The sequence below is a fragment of the Carassius auratus genome, chromosome 5 (genome assembly GCF_003368295.1).
Source record: "Carassius auratus strain Wakin chromosome 5, ASM336829v1, whole genome shotgun sequence".
NCBI lineage: Eukaryota > Metazoa > Chordata > Actinopteri > Cypriniformes > Cyprinidae > Carassius > Carassius auratus.
In genome coordinates, this window is record NC_039247.1 from 11,324,612 (window position 1) to 11,351,340 (window position 26,729).

Below are 26,729 nucleotides of genomic sequence, written 5' to 3' on the forward strand. Positions count from 1 at the left end.
GCTTATTAATAAATGTTCATCTTTTGATTATCACTGTTGCCTCTATTAATTCTGTGCATGATTTTTCAGCTCATTTTAAATCAGCGATAATAATAGTTATATTTAGTAATTCATAATAGTTGAGTTAAACACAACTTATATGTGTTCAAAATAACCCAGTGGTCTGTCCTTACCCAGCGATGGGTTGCCAAATATCCCAGCAATCATTGTTTTTAAAACAGCATATTTTTAGATAGTAGGCTATGTTCAGCAGTGAACCTGTTGAAAATAATTGATAAATAGCTGGTAACAAAAAAGTTAACAACAAAAATTAAAACAAACAATTTTAATCTCTCTAAAACTATGTATACATATATGCTATTGTTGCTTATACATTAAAGAGTGACTAAAATACAGATTATCAATAAATACATCTTTTCTGATTCTGAAGTTTTACATCCCAAAATCACAAAACAAAAATACAGGAAAAAATACTATTTATTTATTACTCTCCCAAAAATAATGTATTTACATTTTTACTTTATCTAGTCAAATGCATTGCTAACATATAAAATGTAAAAGATCATTAAAAATATAGTTTTTGGACAAGTATCCTCCATTTGGATCAGATTAACAAAATTTGCATAGTACTATCTCCTCCTTCTGCTCTCTTAAGAATGTTCACTCTGCTCTTTCTAGAGATGTCAGCTAGAAGACAGAATGAAGTGCCAGGTCATTGTGTGCTGCCTCTATTGTGTGTTTAGTATTAGCATGACAGAAGTGCCACTCGACTTCTCTGTCATTCATTAAGACTGTGAAGCCTTGTCCCGCGTCGAAATGAACTAAGCACCATGGCTTCCATCTTGGATTTCTAGAACTCTTGAAACATAGCATAAAAATTCAGTATTTTCTCAGTGATTCATTTCTGTAAGGCTGACCTTTTTTAAGGTGTTGAGGGGGAGGGCAAATTCTATTACATTTAATGGGAAAATACCTCATTGCTATTTTATTTTTGAAATGCTAACCAGGTATCAAGCTAGTATTGTTATATTAAATGTAACTGAAAAAAGAGGCATGGAATCCAAGAGGAGATTTGTACTACCCAAGTGCTACTCACACTGAGTGCTACTCAAATTTTAAGCAGTGACAAGCCTACTTAAGCCCACACAGTAGCACACTGAGTATGTTTTTGATGGCTACTTGAGGCTTCATTCACGCAAACACCACTTTTTTTCCCCTTGTCAGCCTGAGTGAAGACTTTAAATAAACACTCAAGCTTTGAACAAATAAGCCAGTCAAGGCCTTGCTTGGCTCATGCTCAACTCTGATCCTGTTTAAAGACAACCTCATTTGTTTCCTTAGATGTTGAGAGTCTCTGGGAACTTAGACTAAGTCCCTCTGTAAACATTTATGTTTACAAGGTCAAGTGCAGACAGAGCCAAAATGTTTGACTAGCTCATGCTCGTGATAATGACTTTGGTAACATTTACACACTGCGAGGGATGCCAGGTGGAAATTGAAGCTTTTTTGGTGATGGCAGACATAAGAACATTACTGACTAAATTTCTTTATAATGACTTGTGATATTTAATGCTCATTTTATCAGCATATTTTCTAAATGGTTTGCTATTTCATGAATATGCTATGTGAAAGTAAAAACATACCTTAATTTACCATGATGGACACAAAAACTCTCAGAAGATATCTGTTACACAACTGATAAAGAAAACAATTATTAAAATCTAGCTGCAGACAGGCAGACTATAAATATATATATATACACTGTCTAAAAGTCTTAGGCCATTTGTATTTTCACCAATAGTTTTAAGTTATTTCTATCTTATTTCTAAACATTTCTTTTGCCATTAAATGGGATAATCCAGTTAAAATGTAGTATGCACAAGGAGTCTGACAACAGCCAGGAGAACTGTGGCAACAACTCCAAGACACTTCAAGAGTTCTACCCGAAAAGTTTCCTGAAAAATAGGTGCAAGTGTACCTATATGACAAAAGCTGTTTAAACGTAAAGGTTGGTAACACCAAATGTGGATTTTATTTAGTTAATAGTTAATTGATGAATAAAATCGATTTATGACATTATTTCTGAAAGCATCTTCACTTTACAGCATTTTTACAAACTGACTAAAACTTTTCACAGTACTGTAGTATTGCAGGTAGGTTTCTTGAAGTGTCTTGGAGACATTGCCACAGTTCTTCTGGATTTATTCTGTCTCAGTTGTTTGTTCCTTCATGTAATTCCAGACAGACTGGATGATGATGAGATCAGATCTCTGTGTGGAGCACTGGCTGTTGTCAGACTCCTTGTGCATACAAAAATCTCAATTAATGGCAAAAGAAATGTTTGGAAATGTAAACTGATATTTCCTACTTACACACTACATTAAAAAAAATTAATAACTGACTTAAAACCATTTTGTTGCTGGTGAATATACTAATGGCCTTTCAGCACAGTACTGTATATACATTGTGTTGGTTTGTATAGTGAAATAACCAGACACACAAGTCAGATGATCTTTGGAATAATTTGAAGCCAATCTTTATGAACATTATAATTACATGGTATTGTTTATCAACATTATTCACACAATAATATGATACAGAAACATTATACACATTTACAATAATAATTTTGTTTCCCTACAATTTACACTAACCAATCTTTCATACAAAAATAATCTTCCTGTATTTAGCACTTTGAATGGCAGTTTCTTAATAACTTAATATATAGCGGAGCACATATTTCCAACATAATTTCTTAAAGACATATTACTCATTTTCATGGTGTGCAGATTTTGGCAGCTTAACTAGGTTTTGAAAAATAACGTTTCACTATGGGATTCTGGTTTTCTTCTCCTCCCATTTTCTTCTTTATTTTATCCAGTGGTCTATCTGTCTCTTGAACCTGTACATTTTTAAGCGCCTAAGCAAACGTAAGGACCACAGGGCTTTCTAGGACAGCTAATAGGAAAAATATGCGAATTATTCGAATACCCTACTCTTTCAGGGGGACTACTTTTCTGTCAATAATTTACCGATTCACATAGGCTACTGGAAAAAAATGTATAGCCTGAATGCACTGTAAGTCGCTTTGGATAAAAGCGTCTGCTAAATCCATAAATGTAAATGAGTTTCGTCTGGTGCAGCACGTCTCGAGGTACGCTCGCACATTCATCTAAAGACATTTTAAACCAAACACAAAGGGCCTTGTGATATTTGTGTGTGTGAATATACAATAGCTAAATTGATAAGTAATAGGCTACTCGTACTGACGGAAAGTGTTGGCTACCCTTGGCTTACATCAAAACAACTTCTTATTTTGCTTCCGCGGTTACTGAAACTTCGAATACGTATCCAAACGTAGGCTAGACTATATAAACCCCCTCCACACACATGCCTTTTTTTGGGGTGAGGGGGGAAGGGGACCTAATTTGGGGACGTTAGAATTTCCCCCATTATTTCCACCCAGGCCAGATATGCAGTTAACCCACTGATCTATCTATAACAGCCTATAACATTATTTAGATCAGCGAGTTACGCACTCAATTCTGAAAGCACGCCTTATCTTATTATTACAAGAGGGAAAATGGTCAAAACAGTGGACATCACAATCGAACTCCTTTGTGCTCTTAAATTCCAGGCATCATTCTCCTCGTCCTCATATTCCCCATAATCATCCTCCAAGTCGTCCTCGGTATCTGAAAAGCCACTCCCGCCGTATCGGTCGTTAAAGCAGAAGTTTTTCATGCTGACTTTGACATACTCGCATATGGTCCTCTCTGTGCCGTCGCACACGCAAGTGTCCAGCTGTAGGGCTTTGGGAATGGAGCGCATGTTGGTGATGACCCGCCGGCAGTCGTCCGAGCAGCGATCTCCTCCGAACAGTTTCCTGCAGTGATACAGATAGTCCCGCATGGCGGTGCTGCACTCGGGATCCTTCTCACACTGCTTACGAGCCTCGGTGCAGCCCATGTGGCTCGTTCTGGGCATGCAGGGCTCAATGGCTCGTTTGGTCATCTTGCACAGAGTGTCCGAGGCGCACTCGCAGTCCTCCAGTGCCGGGCCGTTCACAGTCAGATTGAGCTGAATGATGGAAGAAATGCAGTGGCTGGGACATTTCTTCCTGCTGCCGTTTATAACCGGACCGCACGCGTGTTGATACTGCGTGTACGCGTAATGACACTCCGGTTCTCCTTGGCACTTCATGATGGCTTGCCAGCATATCAAACGCTCACTGTGTGCTGGTGATGCGGTGGATAAACGACTATAACACATCAACGCACAGCCGATTGACAAAATCATTATTCGCAGCCGCAAAATAACTGCAGAGTTGCAAGAGTTTGCCATTACTTGATGTGCTAACATGCAGCAGCTTGAAAGTTAAATTGTTGGTTCAAGGAATTCCATTTGTTGGTCCATAATGCATAATGTTTCTCCAGCAGAGATTGAGACAAACAGCTCCCCTTGTTCCATGCCCGCCGTCTAGCCGCGTTCTTCTCTTGAACACTTCAGATAGTTAAGTGTGCTCATACTTGTTTCTTCAATATCCAGAGAAACGTGTATCGTAACTCCTCCATGGACAAAACACCAAATGGTTGGAAACTAATCGCATTGCTCATTGCCGCGAAAGGAAAACATGCTGCAACATTTTGACGCGCCACGAGTCTTTATTCTCACGGCTCTTTGTTGCAGTAATCCAACGGTTTATAGATTATATCGAAACGTCCCAAAAGCGATCTCACACTGCATCTTGTTTAAATAACAAAACTTCAGAAAGTTAAACTCACTCTGACTCTTTTCTGAGATGTCTTGGTGTAGCCGGACCCCAGAAGTATGCATGCAGCACACTATTGGTCGGGACGGTTGTTGTGATTTCTGACGTCACTTGGAGGGTGGAGGTCAGAACTTAATTTGACTTGATGAAGCATCAGACCCCGCCTATTTTGGCTATTATAGTGCATTGCATGTTTCAATCGATGCTCCTGCCCAGTCCTCAGGAGATACTCAAACAGCAATGCTTAGCTTAGCTTTATTCAGTTCTAAGTAATTATGTCTTAGATTAATTATTTTAATTTATTTGGCCTGACAGACTGCGCTCGATATCATGAATTATCATTTCTAAGGAAATTTTCAAGAGTTCAAGAGATATTAAAAAAGACCCTCTGTTGATTTATAATGTTTGTGTGTGTGTGTGTTTGATTTAAAAACGGAATAACCATATGATAAAGATACTTTGAAATCTCTGAAAAATAATGATCAATTCCTTTCACTCCTCACAAGGAGGAAAGGACATTTACTTTTTTTAAAGGGAAAATTATCAGGTCAAGTTTGTTTTAAATACCCGTTAAGAAAATTAAACAATTCACTTAAGGATCAAACAAAAGATTTATTATAACAGATTTGGCATGAGTTTAGTGTGTGTTCTCATATTTAATATATGGATTCATTTTACATTGGTTTATGTTTCTCCATGTCTGTACAATCCATAATGCATTTAACAAGACAGATGTTTTATTTAGCTTTATTTGGAGAATTGGATTTGCCTGTTTAAGCAAAATCATTTCAAAGATGTTTATGCAATCATTACTTCTCCATTTTAATGCATTATCAGACTATTTCAGTGTTAATATTCCAGCTTCATGTTCAGTCAGTGGGTCTTATTCAAGAAGCCCAAAATCGACACAACAGTTATTAAAGATTTGCCCAAAAGTCAAGGCATGCAGGCACATGCTTCTCTATGAGACACACTTTGGAAGTTCAAGGTGTTTTCTGTGATGACATGCATTGGGCATTGCATTTGGTCAACAGGTGATTGTATATGAAACATCGTTTGATCCTCTCTGGTTGGTTTGATTGGCCTATGGAGCAAAATAACAGCTGTCCCAACACACACAGCTTTTATTTTTTTCTTCCTGTTCTCACCCCAAAACTTCTCTGCCCCCTCGTACTCTACAGTATTATACAAAAAGCACTTGCTCATTCATGTGCAACATCCAGATAGTAGCAGGTTTTCATTTTAAAAGGTTTAATGAGATAATGTTTATATTTGATGTATATATCTTTAACATTGACATCCAAATTCATGTACACATTTATGGAATTATCTATCCTGTGCTTTCCATCTCTCAGTGACTGATACTGATCATCACCTGGCCCAGATCTGCAGGAGGAGATGGGGCAGTTTTTGGAGAACAGAGCGGACTGTGTTATCCATGCTACATTGACCCTATCACTCTGCAGCACTCAAACCACAAAGCTTGGGCAGCTGGCCAAAACTGCCCCATACCCCACCCCCACCTTCCAACATTTTTCTCCTTTTCCCAATTAGAGAGATTAGATGGGAGGAAAGGAGCAAACAGTCTCATCCAAATTCTCTAACATTCCACAGTAAAACTGTAATGTCTATTTCTAACATAGCTTTCTCACAAGCATGTTTTTTGTTGAAGTTTTGAACTAATTGGAAATTAGGAAAGTAAAGCAGTTTTACTATCTGGTGTCATTTATTTTAGGAGAACATGAACATTTAAAATAACAGACATTTCTAAAATCGCAAACTACTGGACAACAAGCTAATGAAACTGCTTGCCGAACACAGTGAGAAAACAGAATATGAACCCTGTACATTTTCCCTCACACACAGGACTCAAGGCTTCACGTCTCACAAAGGATGAAATTGTTCAATCTGCTGAGACTATTACTGCAAGATGTTGGCATTTCCTTTTCTTATAGAGAGAACTGCTGTGAAATGTATTCAGAGTCTCTCAGAGGAGTCGGTTGTCCCCTCTTGCCAAGCTGTCAGACCTGTTTATCATTATTTCCTGAAAAGTATCCCAGGCTTTGCGAACAGGGGGAAAACAAAAAGAGAACTTTCAGTGGAAAGACCTGGATCCGAGATATGTCTAATTATTAGTATAATTTAAGTCCTAAAAACATTCTAGCTCTTTTCATACACGCATGCTGCTGAAATCCAGCCTGAAACATGTCAGTGTTGGACGCAGGCCAGACCTGAAGTGGGCCAAATTTTCTCTCGCTCAGATGAAGTCTAAGGCATGAACAGACAGCTCTGTCCTTTGTAACTTTAACCAGTTCCGTACTCAATACTATTACAGTTACAAACTACAAAGGTGTCGTTAGTTTAATCATATTAGTTTGTCCAGTGAAATGCTTGTTTTCTTTATGGTGTAAAGAGCTATTAAAAGAGTACCAAAGTAAAGAAATCACAATTTATCACATTTACTTTGTATAACACAGGATTTCCTTTTCCTATTGAAACTGTTTTTGTACAGCTACCCGCAGTGACAATAAGTCATAACAACAAGAATAGGAATGCTGAGGGGGTTTTTTTTTGGGAAAAGAGACACATTGCTTTCTCAGCACTCAAGAAGTCTCAGTCTTCACGTCTCCACCACTGTCACAAATGATTACACACACTCAAGCCGCTTTGCCAAAAACATATTCACCAGGACCTCCCTCGTCAAGAAGCTCTCAAAAGCACAGCAACGGCACATTACGACACTAGTGTGTTGCCAAAACGGCCTGGCTCCACCACGCTGATTTAGTGGAAACAGCTGTTAACTCTCTCCGTTACTTTCACTGGTCTGTGTTTGTTTAACCGTCTGCTTTTTTCATATCTTAAGCAAATGTTTCTGAATGAGCTGTTGCAGCCATTCCCCGGGTCTTTTACTAGGAAGACTCTCTCGAAAGCTCTTCATACAAATACCATCTGTTGAACTGAGCAAATACTTCAGTTGGAATTTCCCTCTTTTAAAAACTCGATGATTGTAATGTGTCAGTATGTCCCACATCCATCTTGTTTATCATAATAAAACTTTTTCTGTGTGTAAAAAGCCATATTGTATAGTCAGCCATCTCAGCTTAAAGCTTTAAATGGATTTCTGGGCCTTTTCTGTCCTCACTTAGACAACTCGTAATGTGCACTTGACCCTTAAGTAATGGTCTGGTAATATTTAAACAGTATGGTCGTAGTTGCAAAGCATCTGTGAAATGAATAGAACAGAACCGAAGGCTAATGTCACAGTCGCAAAGTTGTTTTCTTGATCCGAATTTCAAAACATTAATAATGTGGCACATTTTTAATTGCATGAAAACAATTTCATTGTTTAAAGTTTAGTTGTGTGCTAGCAAGAATACAGTTGAGTTTACAAATATTAATAAATGGAAGTCACCAAATATGCTGAATATTTTTCACTTCCTTTAGAGAATGGGTCATCTTTTGAGATATGATACTGAATAAAATTGACCCTAGATTCTCATTTAGTTATAACTGTAAATACAGCTTTACTTAGATGTCATTGTTCTGTATAGTCTAAACATGCATTTTGAATGTAATTTCGATTTCTCACATGACTCTGAATGATTTGAAAATCAGTCACGTGTTTCTTTCAAATCCACATATATAGCATACAGCAGGACATGAAGCTCAAAGTCGGCATGAAAATGTAAACTGTGCCTTTTTTTCTCTATTGTGTATTTGAGAGAAGTGTCTTATTGAATGACACAGAATACAGAGAGGGCCTGGATTTTGTCTAATGAGGTATTAAATGGATCATATAGGAAGTGGCGTTGTAAACTAAATGGATGATTGTGAGTGACAGGTTGCGGGAGGGACGGATTGCCCCACATTCATGCTTGTATACACGTCATCATAAAAGAGACATGGCCTGTTAATGTATTTGATTATATCTTGCAGGGCCACATATATAAAAAAAAATTGTGCACTGATAAATCATTCATAATATATACACTCTGCATTTTCATCCATTTTGATGTTATCAAAAGCATTTTTCATTGCACTTGTATAGTTGCAGTATTACTGTATCATTATGTGTCTGTAAAGATTGTCATATAAAAAAAATGCTATTTCAGTTAGCTGTTGCTAATTAATTACGACATTTATAACCTTTCTGCTGAGCGTTACTGATTTTTAAATCAAAGAGGAGATGAAATGTGTTCCATGTGGGCTAACTGACATCATAGCTCTCGTGTCCCAGGACGGTTTGACCCATTAAGCCTCAGTACGTTTCATGATTAAAAGAGAATTCATGGTGGTCCAGAGCGAGCTCTTGCGCTCACACTCTAGATCGTTTTACATACTTGTACAATTTGTATTGTTAATCTTATACTGTAACATATTTTTGTAAACTGACAGCTGTTTTGTTGGTCGCTTAGTTACAAATCAACACCAAGTTCCTGTGTTCACTTTCTCAAGTAAAAATTACTATAGTAACAAATCTCATGAACATCACAACAGTCCAAAAAAACCTTGAACTGCATTTATGTTTAAGAGTATTTAAATCATATATGCACAGACACTGAAAGTAAAGCACTTAGCTTTATATTAGCAGCGAGTGGAATAGCTTCAGCTCTGTCTTATCAGGCCCATGTTTTTGTTGATTTGTTTGGGGAGGGGATATGAGATGTAAATAAAGTCTCTGTTGCCTAATGTGTCTTGTATCAGTCCCTCTCCCTTCCCTCTATCTTCTGATTATCATCTCGGCTGGGAAGTTCCCACGCAGCCTGAATGTTTTTTTTTAATTTTTTTTTACCATAAGCCAGTCAGTGGCATGAAGACAGGGCAGTGTGAATGATCCATTGTCTGTCCGTGGAGGGCTGGAGAGAGGGGAGGAGATTGGAATTGTTTGGGCCTTTAGCTCGCCATCATCAACACGAATGACAGAGTTTCTGAATGGGTAAATGAAAATAGACAAAACTCAGAGATTTTTACACATCTTCATTGTAGTAATTTAATTTAAGGAAAACAATTCTTTGAAGGAATTAGCAGTTAATAAAGACAATGATTTCTTATCAGTAGATTATTCATCAATGAGATCAAGGGACTGAATAATGTTGAGCTATTTTTTAGGGCTGAACGTGGTTACAGAAACTTATCTTCTCATATTGTTTCACCACCTGTATTCTCTACGCTCTTTAAAGTTGACACCAGCATACCATGGTTAGATAAATGTCACCACTAGCACTAATAAATCGATGTGCAAGTCTTTCCTCCCAGTACTCATTTGGGTTGTGCATTTGGAATTTACTTTATGCTTTTTGAACTAAGAGTTTTACAAACACTGTGAAAGTCTAGCTGCTGTCAGTATTTTGAGGTGAAACTGCTGGGTACATACTGTCACTCTCAGAAAAAAATGATTGTACCTTTAAAGTGACAACTCTGTACTTTAACCTCCCCTAAAAGGCACATGGCAGTACTATAAACTTACATATGACTACTAATATGTACCTTTTAGGAGTAGTAAAGGTACAATATTATCCCTTTAAGGGTACTGATTCAGTGACAAACTGTTGTACCCCTAAAGGAAGCATTGTTGCACGTTTTGTCCTGACAGTGTTGCTCAGTAGTACAATATATACATGAAGTGTTAGACCATATCTTAAGTATATTGTCTCCTATCCACAAATAGCTGTATGCATCTGATGTTGGAGAGGGTTAAAAGAAACAGAAACGAGTGATTAAAAAAATAGTTACATAATAGCATTTAAAATGACATGACTGCAGGGGCACTGAGACGCTTTACTTTTAAATTTGATAGGCTCTGTATAAGGGGAGAACATGGGAAACGATGTTGCCTACATGAGCACTACATATAATAACCATTTTGGGTTCTTCTATAGGTGAAGAACATTTTAATAATTTAAAGAACTATAAATGAACATTTTGTGCAATGGAAAGTTTCCACAGATGTTGAAGTTTCTTCATGGATCCCTAGAAGCCAACTGTGTACAGTACAACATCTCAGAGCAAATGCACTGACTATGAGAGAAATGTCTTGTAGTGATTACATTGATTGCCATAGTACTGAGATCAGCTCAGCAAAAGTGGGAATATCCTGTCTGACGACATGCGCACACTGAGGGGAGGAGAATAGAGAGCATGGCTGAGGGCCTAACCACAATATCTAAATATTGACTGTACAACTTGTAATCATGTTTGGTCTGTGGACAGGGTGAAAATAAACACCAGCGTGTGTGTGTGTGTGTTCTCTCATCCCATAATAGAAACAGCGCAGACATGCCTTTTCAATATGTTTAGAGCACTCATAATTAAACATGCACAAATCATTAAAACAATTAGAGATGTATCTCATCAAGACTTAATATGCTATGTTTGCCATTGACATTTGCGATTTTAAGCATATGGAGCTCATCAGAATGGTCCTTTGAATTGTAATTGCTTGTGGTTTCAATGCATACTGATATAAATCTTTTCATGTGGGTGGTCTTGGCAATGGGAAGACCTTCTGCACTGAAACAACATTAAACATTTCACTTTCATGCGAGGGGTATGTGCAGCTTTTCAATTTCATCTGTCGTCATAGCTTCATATTCACCCTTTGCGGTGGGCAACAGCTTTCCCTGATCCTTCCAGAGCTGGAAAATGATCATGGAGCAAACATTTCTAGAAACAACAACAACATTGATTTGGCAGAATAACACAACATAACTTTTCAGTAACTTCAGCATTCCCTAACAATACTGTTCTTGTAGCACAAGGAACATATCTAAAATATGAAATCTAATCAAATTAATTTATAATTTACTCAATTTCTCTAAAATAGCAACTAAATACACAACCTCAAGAATAATGTCCTGACCATTAAATGTCAGTATTCAAAATTCTTTACTTTCAGCTTTAAATAGAAGCCTGTATTAACTGGTTTTATAACTGTGTCTGAATCCCTCCCCCATCAATGGATAGAACCATCTTAGCCTAAATAAACAGTATGCAGTTTACAAGGAAACTTTTGAAGTGGATTATAAAATGTAGTTCAATTAAATCTAACCATTTATAAAGCATTTTCCCAAGCATTTTCCTGTTCTGTTTGCTCATAGACAAGAAAAAAAAAGTCTATTGTATGGAAAAATGGATGAGTAATTGAGATGTGAATGAAAGTTTTGGAATTTACGCCATAATGCTTCGCCTAAATGGCCCATTAATTCTGCCCAGGCACGAAGACAGGCAATAAGAGAGAGACACGCCATGTTTTTCTTCTGCTTTAACTCCTTCCAATGAGTTTTGGAGGGGTTGAGGGGAGGAGCGCGAGGGGGAAGAAAAAGAGAGCGAAGAAAGAAAGAAGGGGGGAATATAAATTAGCTGAGACAATTGAGCAAGAGGAGGGGAAACTGAGATCAGACAGCTTGTAAGGAGAGCGTCAAACTGTGGGAATGACGCTAAAATGTATACAAGCTCTAAATAATTTTGTTATACATACGTCTTCACCCAGAAATTAAAATGCATAGATTATTTTTCATCTATTAAACACAAAAGAACACCTTTTCAGAAACTTTGAGCAATAGTGTGTGTGTGTGCATATATATATATATATATATATATATATATATATATATATATATATAGCAACATCGCCCTCTAGTGTGCAAACTGAATAAATCCAGGACATGCTTCTCCTAGCAAGAGAAAGGCTCCTGTATTTCTGGTTATAATAAGGCTGTGACATTACATTATGAGATATGAAATATGATATCATGCTGACAAACCTGATATCTGGATATGCCACATAAGGAAAAAAGGCAAACATTAGTAGTCAAAAGAAAGTCAACTTCTATCATTAGCTACTGTCGTTTATTTTTAAGACAGCATGTTATTTTGTTATACAAACCACAGACCTGAAATTTGCTAATGATGGATGGATGCCATTACTGTCTGTGAGTTTCCATTTCAGTGAAGTAACACACGAGCGGTGCATACAGACATCATAACCCCCAATGATATTTTCATTTAATCTAAATGTTACCCACTTTCTATCCTCTGAAATGTGTGAGCAAGATGAAAAATACATTAAACTATAAACCCAAAATACTTAGTTTTGATGGTTTGAGAAAATAAAAAGCTATATTGAACTATGTCCCAGTGGGATATACAGAACTACAGAAGCAGCTTCATAAAGTGACAAAGGCTGGTTAGTCCTGGATTATGCAAAAAATAAGATCACTCTTTAAAAATAAAGATTAAAAATGAACATTCAATGAGATTCACAAGAAACACTTTTGTGTGATCTAGTCTGGCCTAATAGCGGTAAGACTAATTCTTACAGTATCAATTTCATTAGGTTAAAAAACAAAAAACATAAAATGTATTCTTCTTTCATTGTCATTGAGGGAGGACTGGACTTCAAAATGTGACGCGCTGTAAATGCAAATGCAGTTAAGTGTTAAAACAAAGGCACACGACCAATAAACTGAATGAAAAATAAAACCAAGGGTCAGTAACAACGAGAAGCCACTTCTGAATGACCTTCATACAAACAAAAGCCATTTGGTTGAAAACTCAGTAAAAGGACCAACCCATATATTTGGGCCGCAAGCCAGCGCCTATAGATGCAGAGGTCTGCAAATTCAATTTCTTCAATAGGAAATCACAGATTCAAGGCAACATCTCTGTGTCCAAAAGAAAATTCTTGACGTGTAAAGAAACGCAAATTTGTTGAAAAGGTAACAAAACAAATTACTTCATTGTCAATCTTAGTGATTGCGCTTTAAAAACACGCCAACTGTTCATGCTTGCCGTGAAGCGATCTGTGCTCTAGTTGTGCTATAGCACTTCACTATCCCTCACTAGTGTGAAATCAAAAGGAACGAAACTCTGAAGTTCAGCGGAAATCTCTCCTTAATCTTCAACTAACAACAACCTTGGATTGTTCACATTATGGAGAGAAACTATGGCCTGAACTGTAAATCTCCAGCCGTCTTCTTTTCTATAGATTGTACTGTGTTGAATTCGTAGTTTACCAGTGACTAAGAAAGAAACTGAAGCAAGAGTGAATCCCTAATGCGAATGGCAACAAAGGCGAGGAGGGGAAAAACACTTTGGTCCATGCATTATCTAACTGGGTTGGCTGTAATATTTTCCAAATTGAAAGCACCCTTTTTTCTTTTTTTTATGTTTGTAAAAGTCCCACCTGCTTTCAAAGCTCAGGGCTAGTATTAACCTCCTCTGCCTTTCTACCCATTCTCTCTCCAAAGAACCAGATGAATGCTATGGTCGGGCATGCTGGTGGCAAACACCAGGCCCGCATCGTTCTTGCCGTCCAGTCCATTGAGCCAGGAGGTGACGCCCGGTAAGAAACTAGAGCCACGCTTGGATTTGCGGTAGGCTGGCAGTGGCCAGCGACCCACAGTGACCTCAGTCCTCAAGTCCATAACATAGAGGTGGTGGTTGTCAAAGAGCAGAGCAAACACCTCACCGAAACTAAGCAGAGAGAAGTTGGAGGGGTCCTGCTGTGGCTTGATGACTCTGTGAATATAAAACAATCAGTAAATAAAAAAAGAAAAATGCTAATCTTTTGTTAAAACAATACATAGATCTGCTTATTTGATTTATGATTGATAAATAGTGCCAAATATTTCATAAAAGTTCTCCATTTCAACTTATGGATTTAAATGGAAAAATAAATATTTGTAAAAAAAACCTAGTTTGCACTCTAAATAAAAATATTGGAACATTCAGAGAACAGTTGATTCAGCAGGGTTATTGGCAGCTCAGTTAAACAATTAATCGGCAGAAATGAATGTACCTGATGACATCAAAACTTGCAAAGTCCCACTGGTATATGCCCAAGTCTGAACTACAGACAATGTACCGGCCGTCAAACTGTAATCGCGGCTGCAAGCAGACACTGCGGTCTTCTGATACGGATAGAGTCTTTAAGCACTTACAGTTGATCTCACGGCCAATTGGCCACACCTATGGATAAACAGAATCAGATGAATATTGAATCCAACAGGTTGGTTGACACTCAAGCACAGTATTGCACCTTAACACTGGTTTCCACCTGCATGAAATGGAGAAAAAGATGCCAACGTTGTTTATCTACTGCTGCAGTACAAAATCATGTCTGAGGAGATCACAGGCACAAGCAAGACCTCTACTAGCACTAGTTAGTTTGCCAGTGTGGGAGTTTTTTTGGATTCCGTAAAAGATGCGGTCACATTAGCACCAATTATGTGGATTCCAGCAGTTGCGGATATAGTAAGTAGTTGGTGGGTGGGCCGACTCAATAAAAAAAATAATAAAAAAAAAGAGATGGACTGGTCCGCATTGGAAATGGATTACAATTTGATCGCACAAAACACTTCAGGAGGTGGTTTGTGACACATATGTCTGTGTAAATGCATCAGGTTGTTGAACATCATCTGAATTTTGCTCCTCCCAAAGATGGTAGAGTGTTATATTGTCTCCGGATAGCCAACTAACTTTTATGTCAACTGGATGTCTTTTCAACATTAATCTCACACTGGGTTGCTTTTGGTGATGTGAGCTCTGTTTTTTTTTTCATGTAGTGCAGGATTTGAAGATCGAGTTTCTATTACTTTTGAGGAGACACATTTATGTCTCCATGTCTAAATGGAATGGTTTCAACTAATTGTACAGTTAGAGTAGACGTAGAGTAGACGTAAAGAGTAGACGTGTAAGCAATGGCTCGTATCAAAAATACATGCATAAAATTCATTTGTGTAGTCGGTAGTCCTCTTAGCACCACTAAAAATTAACCCTATATTCAAATAATGAATGCCTTTGAATTAATGCATATATAAAATATAAATTATGACTGAATCTATAGCCTAGACTAGGAATTCACAAAGAGCAGTCCCTTTATAATCACTTGTCAGTCACTTACTTCAGTTCATCGCAATCTCACAAAATTATAATCAATGAATCTCTTCACACTGCACAATGACTACGTTCTAGCCTTTCAACTGAATGTGCTTTGCTTAGCACCCCCGTAGAGCCAGGCCTGGACAATTGTAAATAGGCATACAAATGTACAAATGGGCTGCCAACTCTCATGCATTCAGCATGAGACTCACACAATTGACACTGTTCTAATGCCACACGACCATTTTCTAACAGAGTCAGAAGGACCCTCAGTTAAAACTGTAATATATGATATTGGCAAAATTGATCCAGCACATTTTTGTGTTTGCACTCTAGAAAGCATCAAAAATGTATATTTAAAATGAACATTTTGTAGTATTGCGCAATGTAGCCAATCACAGATATATCTGTTAATTTCTTGAATGTAACCTAATGTAAGGGCCTGCAATAATACTGTTTGACCAGAGTGGCGCTGTAGTGCAAAACAAGTCAGGAGAGTTTTGTTTGACATCTGGACTGGCCTAGTATAGTCATGAGTAGTAGACTTGTGTTTTTATTATAACAGTTTGTAGAATAAATGTTGCAAACTTCACTACAATAAGAATAGCAATGTACAGAGAGGGTATTGCAAGATTTACAATTACTTTTATAAATAACTGCAACTGCATTTCAAAAATATTTTGATATGAAACCACATATTTTTCAAATAATCTATTAGTAATCCAAGCATTAACCTTTAATGGTCACTGTCCTGCTGGCGGGATGGCCAAGGTTAATTAAATATATTACCATTAAATCCTCATCTAATCATGTCAAACTATATATCGTTGGAAAGGTCCAAGACTCCTAAATAGCCATTTTATCTCTGTTTTTTGTTGCAAATTATGTGGGAATAGTAATAGATTAATTTACGAAAAGAGTGGGCTTCTACATCATAACAAATCTACATCATAACAAAAGTTCTGACCTGTGTCACAAAAAGTCATTTTTTCATTGCCTATTTCCATATCTCGTTTTAGTAATCATCATAAATCAAATATTATTTGAAAGCTTCAAATCTCAAAATTCATAGTGTAAAAAACATTTTGAAATCTGGCATTGGGTTACTATGGAAATGGTACTTCAAAATCTTTTAGAGGACTTCTCCCCCTAGGTTGGGGGTGTCATTACAAAATGTATTACGATCTTTTAGAATAAAAAACTTTTTATAATCTTGACAAAATACATATCTTTGGAAAGGTCAGTCTAAATATTCCCTATTTGTGGTTATTTTTATCATTTTTATACATTTATAAATTATACATTTTTTACATATTTGGTAATATAAGTATTATTGAGAAAGAAATGTATACATTTGTGACAGAAAAAGGCATAAAAAAATTCAGTGGAGTTTGGGTGTCACCAGGTGACTGTTTTCAGTGTAACGCCTAAACAAAATTGCATTGGAACCTACACATTTTTTTAATATCAACTTTAAATTTGGAACACAACGTAATTAGACATATGGGTTTAAGTTTATAACCATTTTGGATTAAAAACTATTTTGTAAAGTATTTTATATAAATAAATCATACAGTACTTTTCTTAACAGTACATTTAAACTTCTATAACATTTACATAATTCCATTTTTTTTTAATGATTTTTCTTCTGTTATAATATGCTGATCATCTTCTATCGTCTATGTTCAAAAATGTGGGGTGACAGATAAGGGGTTAATCTATCAAATCTAACAATTTACACTGGTTAATACATATCGCTTTAGACAAATTATATTTGCTGCTGTTTATCTCAATCATTGCCATTTAAAAAAGTGAATCCTGCATGTATATGAGGGATGAAGCATTTATACATCACTCCGGAAATTTTTCTGCATGTACAAGAAATAAACAGATATGTCTGGCTACATTGCTCAATGCTACAAAAATATGTTATAAATAGAAACATATGAGCTCTCCAGGGCGCAAACACATATGCACTGGAGAATCTGCCAAATCTTTCCACAACATGCTATTATTACAGTTTCAACCAAGGTTGCTCTTTCTTTCATTTGAGGGTGCTTTTCACTGCATGAGAAAATGTATGTAAAACATGAAAACATTCTCAACTGAGTCTCAAGACAAATGTGTGATTCAGCAGTTGGCAGCCCTGTCAGATAGAAAGCTAGCACCCCTGCTTAAAATGATGATATAAAATTAGCAAAGCTATATATCTATTTATCTGACTGGGCTGCCAATTCTCAACACATTCAGCACGTGATTCATGCAACTGACACTTTTCTCACGCCACACGTCCATTTTCTCACACAGTCAAAAGCTCCCTCAGTTAATAGGACACTGGCAAAACAGATTTGGTAAAGAATCCAGTGCATATTTGTGTTTGTACTCTGGAAAGCATAAAACATTTCCATTTATGTGTTTTCTTAGCAATGAGCAATGTAGCCATATGTCAAATACATATCTATTGATTTCTTGAACACCTGTGATTGGCCATTTTGTTCAAGTTACTAAGAATTCACTCACCTCTAAACAACAGATTTTATCCTGCATCAGGCATGTGATCGGCCAAGGACAAGAAAGAATGAGTAGACACTTAAGATTTAAGTGGACACTTTGTTCTAACATTACTTATAATCAAGTAAGACATTTGTACTGTTTTAAGCCATTAAATCTTGGTCTTAAAGATAATGCAATGTTGCGATTTTGGTCACGCTGAGTGAGGCAGAAAGCTGAGGATGCCAGTATTCCAGTTGGATGACGATGACGGTGTGCCTGATGCGCAATCCCGGAAATCAGTATTTATACGGAAACATCAAATCCCTGCTAAATACTGCCAAATCCTCTCATTGTAACAAGGTGTTGTAGACATGAACAAAATCTTCACTGATTATAATGGAACATTGTGAGATTGTGATAGAGAAGTGAGAGACTTTTTTTTTGTGATTAAATGGCTACATATAATACATTCAGAATCTGAATACAAGTTTTGATATTCGTGCTGCTAACAGGACCAACGGCCACGTACCCTGTACATGCAGTTTCAGGAGTGACATATATCCCTAAACAAAACCCTCACCCATCCTGCTGTGGAAATTCTCACTTAAGTTAAACACAAAAGTTCAGTTTAGATGTATATTCCAGATAATATATTGCTCATAAATGATGCATTGCAAATACTGCATAACCCTGCCACAAACCCTGTCAGACAAAAACAAAAAAACAATTACCCCATATAACCTTTAGGGGTGCTCCGATCACGATCGGCCGATAGTTAACTGAGAAGATGCGCCAAAAAACGCTGAAAATGAAGTGGATTTGCGCATCTTCTCTATTAACAACGGCTCTGTGTAGTAACAGCTGCTCTATGTGAAATCACGCACCTGATGGAATTAACCGCTGATTAGAGAACCGGCTTTACTGACGAGATGCGCATTAACGATCGGCCGATTGTGATCGGAGCACCCCTAACGCCGCCTTCACACTGGCAGTTGAAATCAGCTCCCATACGAAACGGCCGGAAGTCATTCATTTCCTATGGAGTTTCGCAGACCGCATGCGAATGGCTATGAACCGGGTCCGAACGAGTGCGGTGCAAAAAAAATTGTGTCCGTTGGTCATCCGGATGTGTTCAAAAAATTGAACTCTTGCAAAAAGCTACGGACGGTTCCTATCCGACAATTCCAGCGGAAGTTGGCGTTGCTATGGTACTGATAAACAAACTGGAATTCATAACGTTTAATAAAATAAATAATGATTTTATAACGATAAGTTGTCATGTAATTTTTTTATTTTCATGATTTTCTAACATTATAAGGGCATTTAATACAATTAAAATTAATAAATAAATATCGTGCCCCCCGCTCTCGGACACACTCGGTCTCTCTCGCTCGAGTGCAGGGTTGTTGCAGCCCTATATACCACTATATCACATTTAGCTGACCTGACATGCACATTCAGATACAGACAACATCTATCGTTCTAATCTCTCCGCCATTTTTGTTCTACTCGCTTCCGAAGCTTTTCAGCGGTGTAGTACGACGTCCACTGGGGGAGTATTGCGTATTACGGAGCAGATTTCAACTGCCAGTGTGAAGGCGGCGTAATAACCTTGATTGAATGGTGTCTATTTTAAAGTTATAGCTGTCTGGGTTTTGAATTTAAAGGGTTAGTTCACCCAAAAAATGAAAATTAGCCTGTGTTTTACTCACCCTCAAAGCATCCTAGGTATATATGACTTTCTTCTTTCCAGTTATATTAAAAATCGTGCATTGTGTATCTTGTCATATGCGGAAGGAATTCCGGTGGGTGATGCAGAATGTATGTGCAGCGTGTGCGCCTCTGAGATTTGCTAGTCTCGCGAGCTTGTTTATAGGAGCAAAGGAAACAAAGTTTCCTTACTTTAGTTTGGTTTATATTGAAATTCTCTGACATTTTTTTTTTTTTTTTTTTACAAATCCTTGGTTTGACCAGCGTGTTGTTTTGTTCTCTAACTCCATTCGTCATTAATCACTCGATGCCGACGCCCTACGTCATCCGCCTGAACGGCTTCTGCATATGACAGATACTGATAGCGAGAGATTTTTTTTACCATGGATGCACATGCTTTATTCGATGAATTGTGGACTGTTCAACTGAAACACCTGCAGACTGCAACAATAGAGCTTTGAATAGCAAGGAAAAATTTTTATACAACTTCAACTGGATTCGTCTGAAAGAAAGTCATATATACTTAGGATGTCTCGAGGGTGAGTAAAACAGGCTAATTTTCATTTTTGGGTGAGCTAACCCTTTAAGATGTTGGATAATTTCATCGTAATCCAAATTTTCTTTTAGTACAGATGACTGCTTTTATTACAGTATAAACATTGTACAGTATATTTACAAACTCTCTCTGTGCCATCCTACACTCATGTTTTCAGTGTGATTCATTGAAAAAAAAAAGTTAATTACTTAGAATAGGATTATTTGTTACTTTTTTCTTCTTCCATTTCCCCAGAAAAAAAAATTTCAATAGGTACTGCAATAGCATTTTTATAGTGAAATCTTTTAGCAAACATAAGCCTAAATGCAACAACGAAAACATGTGATTAACTTTAGGACCCCTTTGTGTTTAATTGTTTTAAACTCCACAATGAACAACAATTTGAAAAAAAAAAATGGAATTCAAGGAATTTAAGAATACTTTGATTTACATTACCTTTATTTCATACTTATCAACACTCAGTAGTATGTAGTCTCCAGGACTGTGCATCATGGATTCCACTTGGCTTTTTTGAAGGTGCACCTAAACAAGCACAGATGTATCATATAGGTGCAGTTAGGAAAACTGATCTATAACTCCAAAATAAAAATAATAATAATAATAATACACTAGAATATTGCACCATAAAATCTGGGCAGGAGTCTTACCTTGGTGACCCACTCTGTGTGCCCAGTGAAAGTGTTGACACAGGTTCCTGAAGACAGGGACCAGACTTTTACAGTGAAGTCTGCTGAGCCGCTGACCAGGGTGTCCAACTCATCATTGTAGTCAATGCTGAATACTGCAACAACAGCAAATCTTTTGGATTATGAATAAGCCATGTCTTGATGTCATGAACACAACCATGAAGGACTGTACTGACAAAATAGACATAAACATTAACATTAATTTTCTTTGTGTTACTAGCTGGAAAAAATGTTGAGAACTTGACACCAACCCGCCCCAGTATGTCCTCGAAATTGCTGGATTTTGGCTCCAGTGCTCCATTCCCAGCATGCAATGGTGTTGTCAAAAGACCCTGTTACCAGTTTCTGCTCATCAAATTTGACAGTTGCACAAGTGTGGGTCTGGATGCCGTAAATGCACTGCCCTGTGCGGACATCCCATAATTTGGCTGACAGGTCATCAGAACCTAAGGGAAAGGATCATCTTCATTTAAAACAAGTAATATCTTAAGTCATTTACCCATGCTTGACCACTAAACCAAATGAATTTGATCGCTTAGTTTCCCTCACAAAAGAAGTGTTGCTTTAGTGGCATAGAGCAAATATGGCTTCGAAAACAGAACAAAACAACAGCCATATTCAGTTCAGTCTGTAAAAACCAACATAGTATAGCTTTAAATCCACCAACTACTATTCACTTCAGATTAACAAAACAGGGCTCCAGACAATTTGCAATAATTTTTCTGCCAGTGTGACTACATTTTGTAAGCAGTCGCACTGGTGCAACCACAGCATTGTCCAACTCATAAGCACTGCATATGATAAAAACATCAAACCGCAAACAAAACCACGCTATTTATTTGAGCTGCGCATAGCAAACCATTTATCAGCTCATACCAATAATTGAGTGCTACAAAGCACAAGCAAACTGGTCCAAGCTTAGACATGTTTACTCATGAACCAGTATTGCTAGGGATGCACGATATTGGATTTTGGCCGATATTCGATATGCCGATATTTTCAAAATAATTTTGGCCGATGCCGATATCGATATATATACAAATATATACTGATATATTTAAACTTTAATTTTACTGAAGAGAAATCCATGTATCTCTTCTGTACTGATTTTACCATAAATTTATTATTTTACAAATGTAGACAGACATTCACATCTGAAAAACAGGTCAATTATTTCACTTGGAGAATATCGGTTTGGCTCATCGGCAGAAATATTCATATCGGCCGATACCGATAATGGTCATTTTAAGCTTTTATCGGCCGATACCGATATTGTGCCGATATTATCGTGCATCCCTAAGTATTGCATTCAAATTCTGCACAGAATTCTCTGTTATAAACAGGTCAAATAGTGCTGAATCTGAAATACATCACAAAACAAAACCAAAACTAGTAACGCCAACTACAACTATGGTCTTGTAACAAAAATAGTCGAACGTTATTACATTGTTCATTTCAGGGTTGATCAAATCAAATTTTGTCAACATTTTGCACAATTATTTTGTGTATGAATGAAGTAAGAAAAGTCACAAAGTGCCTTGAAGAAAAAAAAAAGAAAAGAAAAAAACTTTTATAATCGCTCAAGTTATCTGTCAGTTCTGCATAATACTATAGAAGAATAATGGAACTCTTAATAAGAGTAGAATATGTAGATTTTCTATGTAACAAATGGATTTTGCATGTTGATGTTATTAATAAAAGTACATTTTGTATGCGTCTTCGTAAACTCAAGCTCAGTGCTTTACAGTCAAATGTGTATTACCAATAAACATGTAATATTATTAGAAATAATTTTAATACCCACACACCACAACCAAGAGCTACCAAATCTGCTCCTGGTGCAACCATCTGTAGAACTTAGTAGTGCTGGTGCCACTGCTCTCAAATGTTAGTCTGGAGCCCAGTAACTATCACTATCACTGAGATGAATCCATAAGGAGCACATGAACTCTCTAACAGAAAATTGAGCTCATGTAGGGGAGAAAACAGCATTTGCGACAAATCTTTTCTTTGTTGTTTGTTATTGTGACGTACAACAGAGAGAAACAGACTATTGAAAAATGTCTTTGTTCTATTCACCGATAGTTGATTGGATGGAGGAAGATCTGAATGCAAGCTAGAGGTGTAAATAAAAAAATAAAAAAGGGGTAGTGGTGGAAAGGATTAAATAAGCCAGGTGCTTCTCTGGAGAATTGAGCGATAGAAACTAGATAAAAATAATTAGCTAAATGCAGAAACATATGCTTAGATTAATCATTCACAACAACATCAAATAGATGCATTTAGAAATAATATAGGGATAGGAATTTCAAGCCAACTTTAACATCACAACAGACCTCCTTTTCACCACAACACAAAGAAAGACAACTATAAAAGTAATGCACCTGTGCAGAGGAGCCCCTCCCGATAGTAGAGAGCATATACCCGAGCACTGTGTCCAATGAGAGAGCTGGTCTCAAAAGCATCCTCCTCCCTTAGCTGCTTCATGCGCAGTTTGGCCTTTAGATAAACACCTTTCCAGTGAGTCGCATCCTGGATGGACTCATCAATGCGCCAGCCAAGGTCTTGACACACACTCTGCCACACTTCTGTGCAGGCATTGATGACTTTATTCCACTGCTTGCACACCAGACAGCAGGTGAGCAGGGTTTGGGGGTCCAGCCAGCGGAGCAGGTAGAAGGCCAGCTCTAACGGCAGCAGGCGCAGGAAATCCCGCTTCAGCAGCGCTTCCAGCCTATTGGACAGGTGTCGCAGTTGGGAGGCACTGCTCAGTGAGATGAGGTGGTCCAGCGATTGGTTGCGCTGCTGGTCACTTAGCGCCAGGAAGGTGGTAGAAACTGACTCCAGCCACCCCTCGAAAGCCGCCTTTTCCATGGGCACATGAGGGCGTCTACCTGTAGACACATAAACCACTCAGATCAGACTAACTGCAATGCATCTGAAAAACAATGATGTGGGATACACAGTGCATTTTATAGAGAGCAAAAACAATACTACAATAGCTACATCAAGAGCAACACAAGTATAAAAAAAAAACAAAAAAAACACACTTTCAGATTACATATTGGATGCGATCAGAGAAAACGACCACTTTTCACTCTTATGCAACCTTTGAGTAATGTTCATGTAATCTGCATTGCTTTAAACCGTATAAAACAGAATGTAGAGGAACTCATTTAACTGAAGAACCAAAATTCGACGGCCAAAGATACAGAGTGCCTCACAGACAAAAACGTGAGATCTCCATGATTACTTGGCTGACATACTAACACAGGTTGCTGCACAGAAACTGACAAGCTGTCATGTAACCGAACAGCTCTCCGGTTTCCAAACACACCTGCTAAAACACATTCGCTAGCTGAAGGCCAGACACTTGATAAAACAATTATTTTTTGGCTAACTCATTCTCAAGAACAGGACAGTAACTATTCAATAATAATGTATCTTATTAACCCGACCTCAACGTTAACACTTAAATAGAGAAGACAAGAATCACTCACCATTTCCAGTAGAATCAGTGCGAGGAGAGCGCTAGCTAGCCGCGCTAGCTAACAGGTGTCAACGCAAATCGATATCGCTCTACAAAAAGAAAAGTTTGATTTCTGCAGCTGAGTGACAATGTGTCCTTGTCGGGTGACGATCTAGTTTTAGCGACAAAAACACAAAAAAACACAGTAAAACTCCCTGCTAGCTGCCGTTAGGCAAATCTGTAGAGTCCTGAACTAGCATTATAACATTCAATAATATGAATCTAACGGAAACGATTTGATAAAGAAAATGAATTAGCTCTCTATTCGTTTACATTTTAACAGCTGTATTATTCTGAAACGTAATATCATACGATAATTTATAGTACATTTATTGTTATTATTTTTCTGTTTGTGAAGTTAGCTAGCTAGGATAAAATAGGGAGCCTCTCCGTTAGCACTGAGGAATTACAGCGACAGGAAGTCGCGGGATGAGGAAGCGGGAGGAAGCTGGGGGGAGTGTCCAGCGACTGTCACTTTTCAAAACATGACACTGAACGAGTTTGGACTCCTTTGATACTGTATGAAAAATACTGTGAGTGATTATGCATGACCCTCATATGATGTTGTAGCTTAATATTATAGATGTATTTAAATTGTTTATGTAGCGCACGTCGTTTGATGGTCAACAGGGGGCACACTTTACCAACAAACTGTGACGTTTCAATGACGATCAATGGCTGGGTGGCTTAAATATATATATTAATTTCGTAAATTCGTTGTAGTTCCTATATAACATAGTTTTGAGTTTGGTAAGATTTAAAATATTTTTTTTTTTTAAAAACGTGCTTTAAAAGTAGCCTAGTCTCCCTATGCTGTCTGGATCAAAACCGTACTATTGCAAAATATTATTATAAAATAACTTTTAATATACATATATATATATATATATATATATATATATATATATGTATGTATGTGTGGTCGTGTGTGTGTGTGTGTGTGTGTGTAAATATGTGTACATATGTGTATATATGTATGTGTGTGTGTGTGTGTGTGTGTGTATACACACACACACACACACATATATACATATATAGTAAATTAATCTGATCATGACAGCTAAATTTTGTAATTTTAAACATTCCTTATTATTATCAATGCTGGAAACATACATAAATATATATATTTAGGATGTTTTGATGTATCTATCTGTACACACATACACACACAGGCCTCCATACAATGTATAATATATATATATATATATATATATATATATATATATATATATATATATATATATATATTAGGGGTGTAACGATACGCGTATTCGTATTGAACCGTTCGGTACGACGCTTTCGGTTCGGTACGCGGTACGCATTATGTATACCGAACGGTTCGTTGGAGTAATTAATTATATTTGAAAAAAAAAAAAAAAGAGAGAGATAGAAATATAATGATATGCGTTCAACAAGGTAGCCCAATAACCCAAACAACGTAACAGGCAACGCCCCTGACACTCCCGAAGAAGAAAAAAACACCATCTTATATGTTTATGTTAGGCTACTCAGCAGGCGCTCGCTCACTCAGTACGCGCTGAAGGCTCGTTGCAAAATAGCCAATGCGTTTAACAGACTAGAAATTAGAAGATCCTCCAATAACCAACAGGTCTGGTGTTTGGGTGCACTTTGGATTCCCTTTAAGCTATAATGGTGATGGCAAGAGAGCGCTCGGGCAGAAGCGCTCGGGCTCGCTCATGAGGCGTCTGTCTTTGCTAAGCAACAATGACGTGCTCTCTCCATGAGACGCGGAAATTTCAGCGAAGGATAAATGGATTTCCTGCTCTAAAAATCGCTTGCAGTAGCTCTGCTACTAAATTTATTTCAAAATTGCAATCCATATACAACTATGATCAGCTGTTCCTTCATCTTGGCTGAGCTCTCAACCTTGTTACGGGAAAGGATGAAGCTGATTGGTTGGTTCTTGTCACATGACCCGCGGTGCGCTTGCGGCATTCTGAAAAGTTGAGATGTTTTTACATTTTGCTGTATCTAAAACGTATCGAACCGAACCGAACCGAACCGTGACATCAGTGTATCGTATCGAACCGAACCGTGAATTTTGTGAACCGTTACACCCCTAATATATATATATATATATAT

General features: G+C 37.4%; 2 protein-coding genes across 2 annotated transcripts; both read right to left on the reverse strand.

The window, feature by feature from the left end:
* Positions 1-2,508: 2,508 nt before the first annotated feature.
* On the reverse strand, positions 2,509-4,849 carry LOC113075374 (growth arrest-specific protein 1-like). The gene has a single exon (XM_026248078.1). The coding sequence runs from the start codon at positions 4,360-4,362 to the stop codon at positions 3,559-3,561; it is 804 nt and encodes a 267-aa protein (XP_026103863.1). The 5' UTR covers positions 4,363-4,849; the 3' UTR covers positions 2,509-3,558.
* A 7,745-nt stretch (positions 4,850-12,594) lies between these two features.
* LOC113075384 (F-box/WD repeat-containing protein 2-like) lies at positions 12,595-25,056 on the reverse strand. Its single transcript, XM_026248088.1, has 7 exons — positions 24,598-25,056; positions 23,482-23,991; positions 21,349-21,543; positions 21,059-21,192; positions 20,847-20,933; positions 14,571-14,740; positions 12,595-14,290 (listed from the first exon to the last, which is right to left on the reverse strand). The coding sequence occupies exons 2-7, from the start codon at positions 23,969-23,971 to the stop codon at positions 13,999-14,001; spliced, it is 1,368 nt and encodes a 455-aa protein (XP_026103873.1). The 5' UTR covers positions 23,972-23,991; positions 24,598-25,056; the 3' UTR covers positions 12,595-13,998.
* Between the last annotated feature and the right edge of the window lie 1,673 nt (positions 25,057-26,729).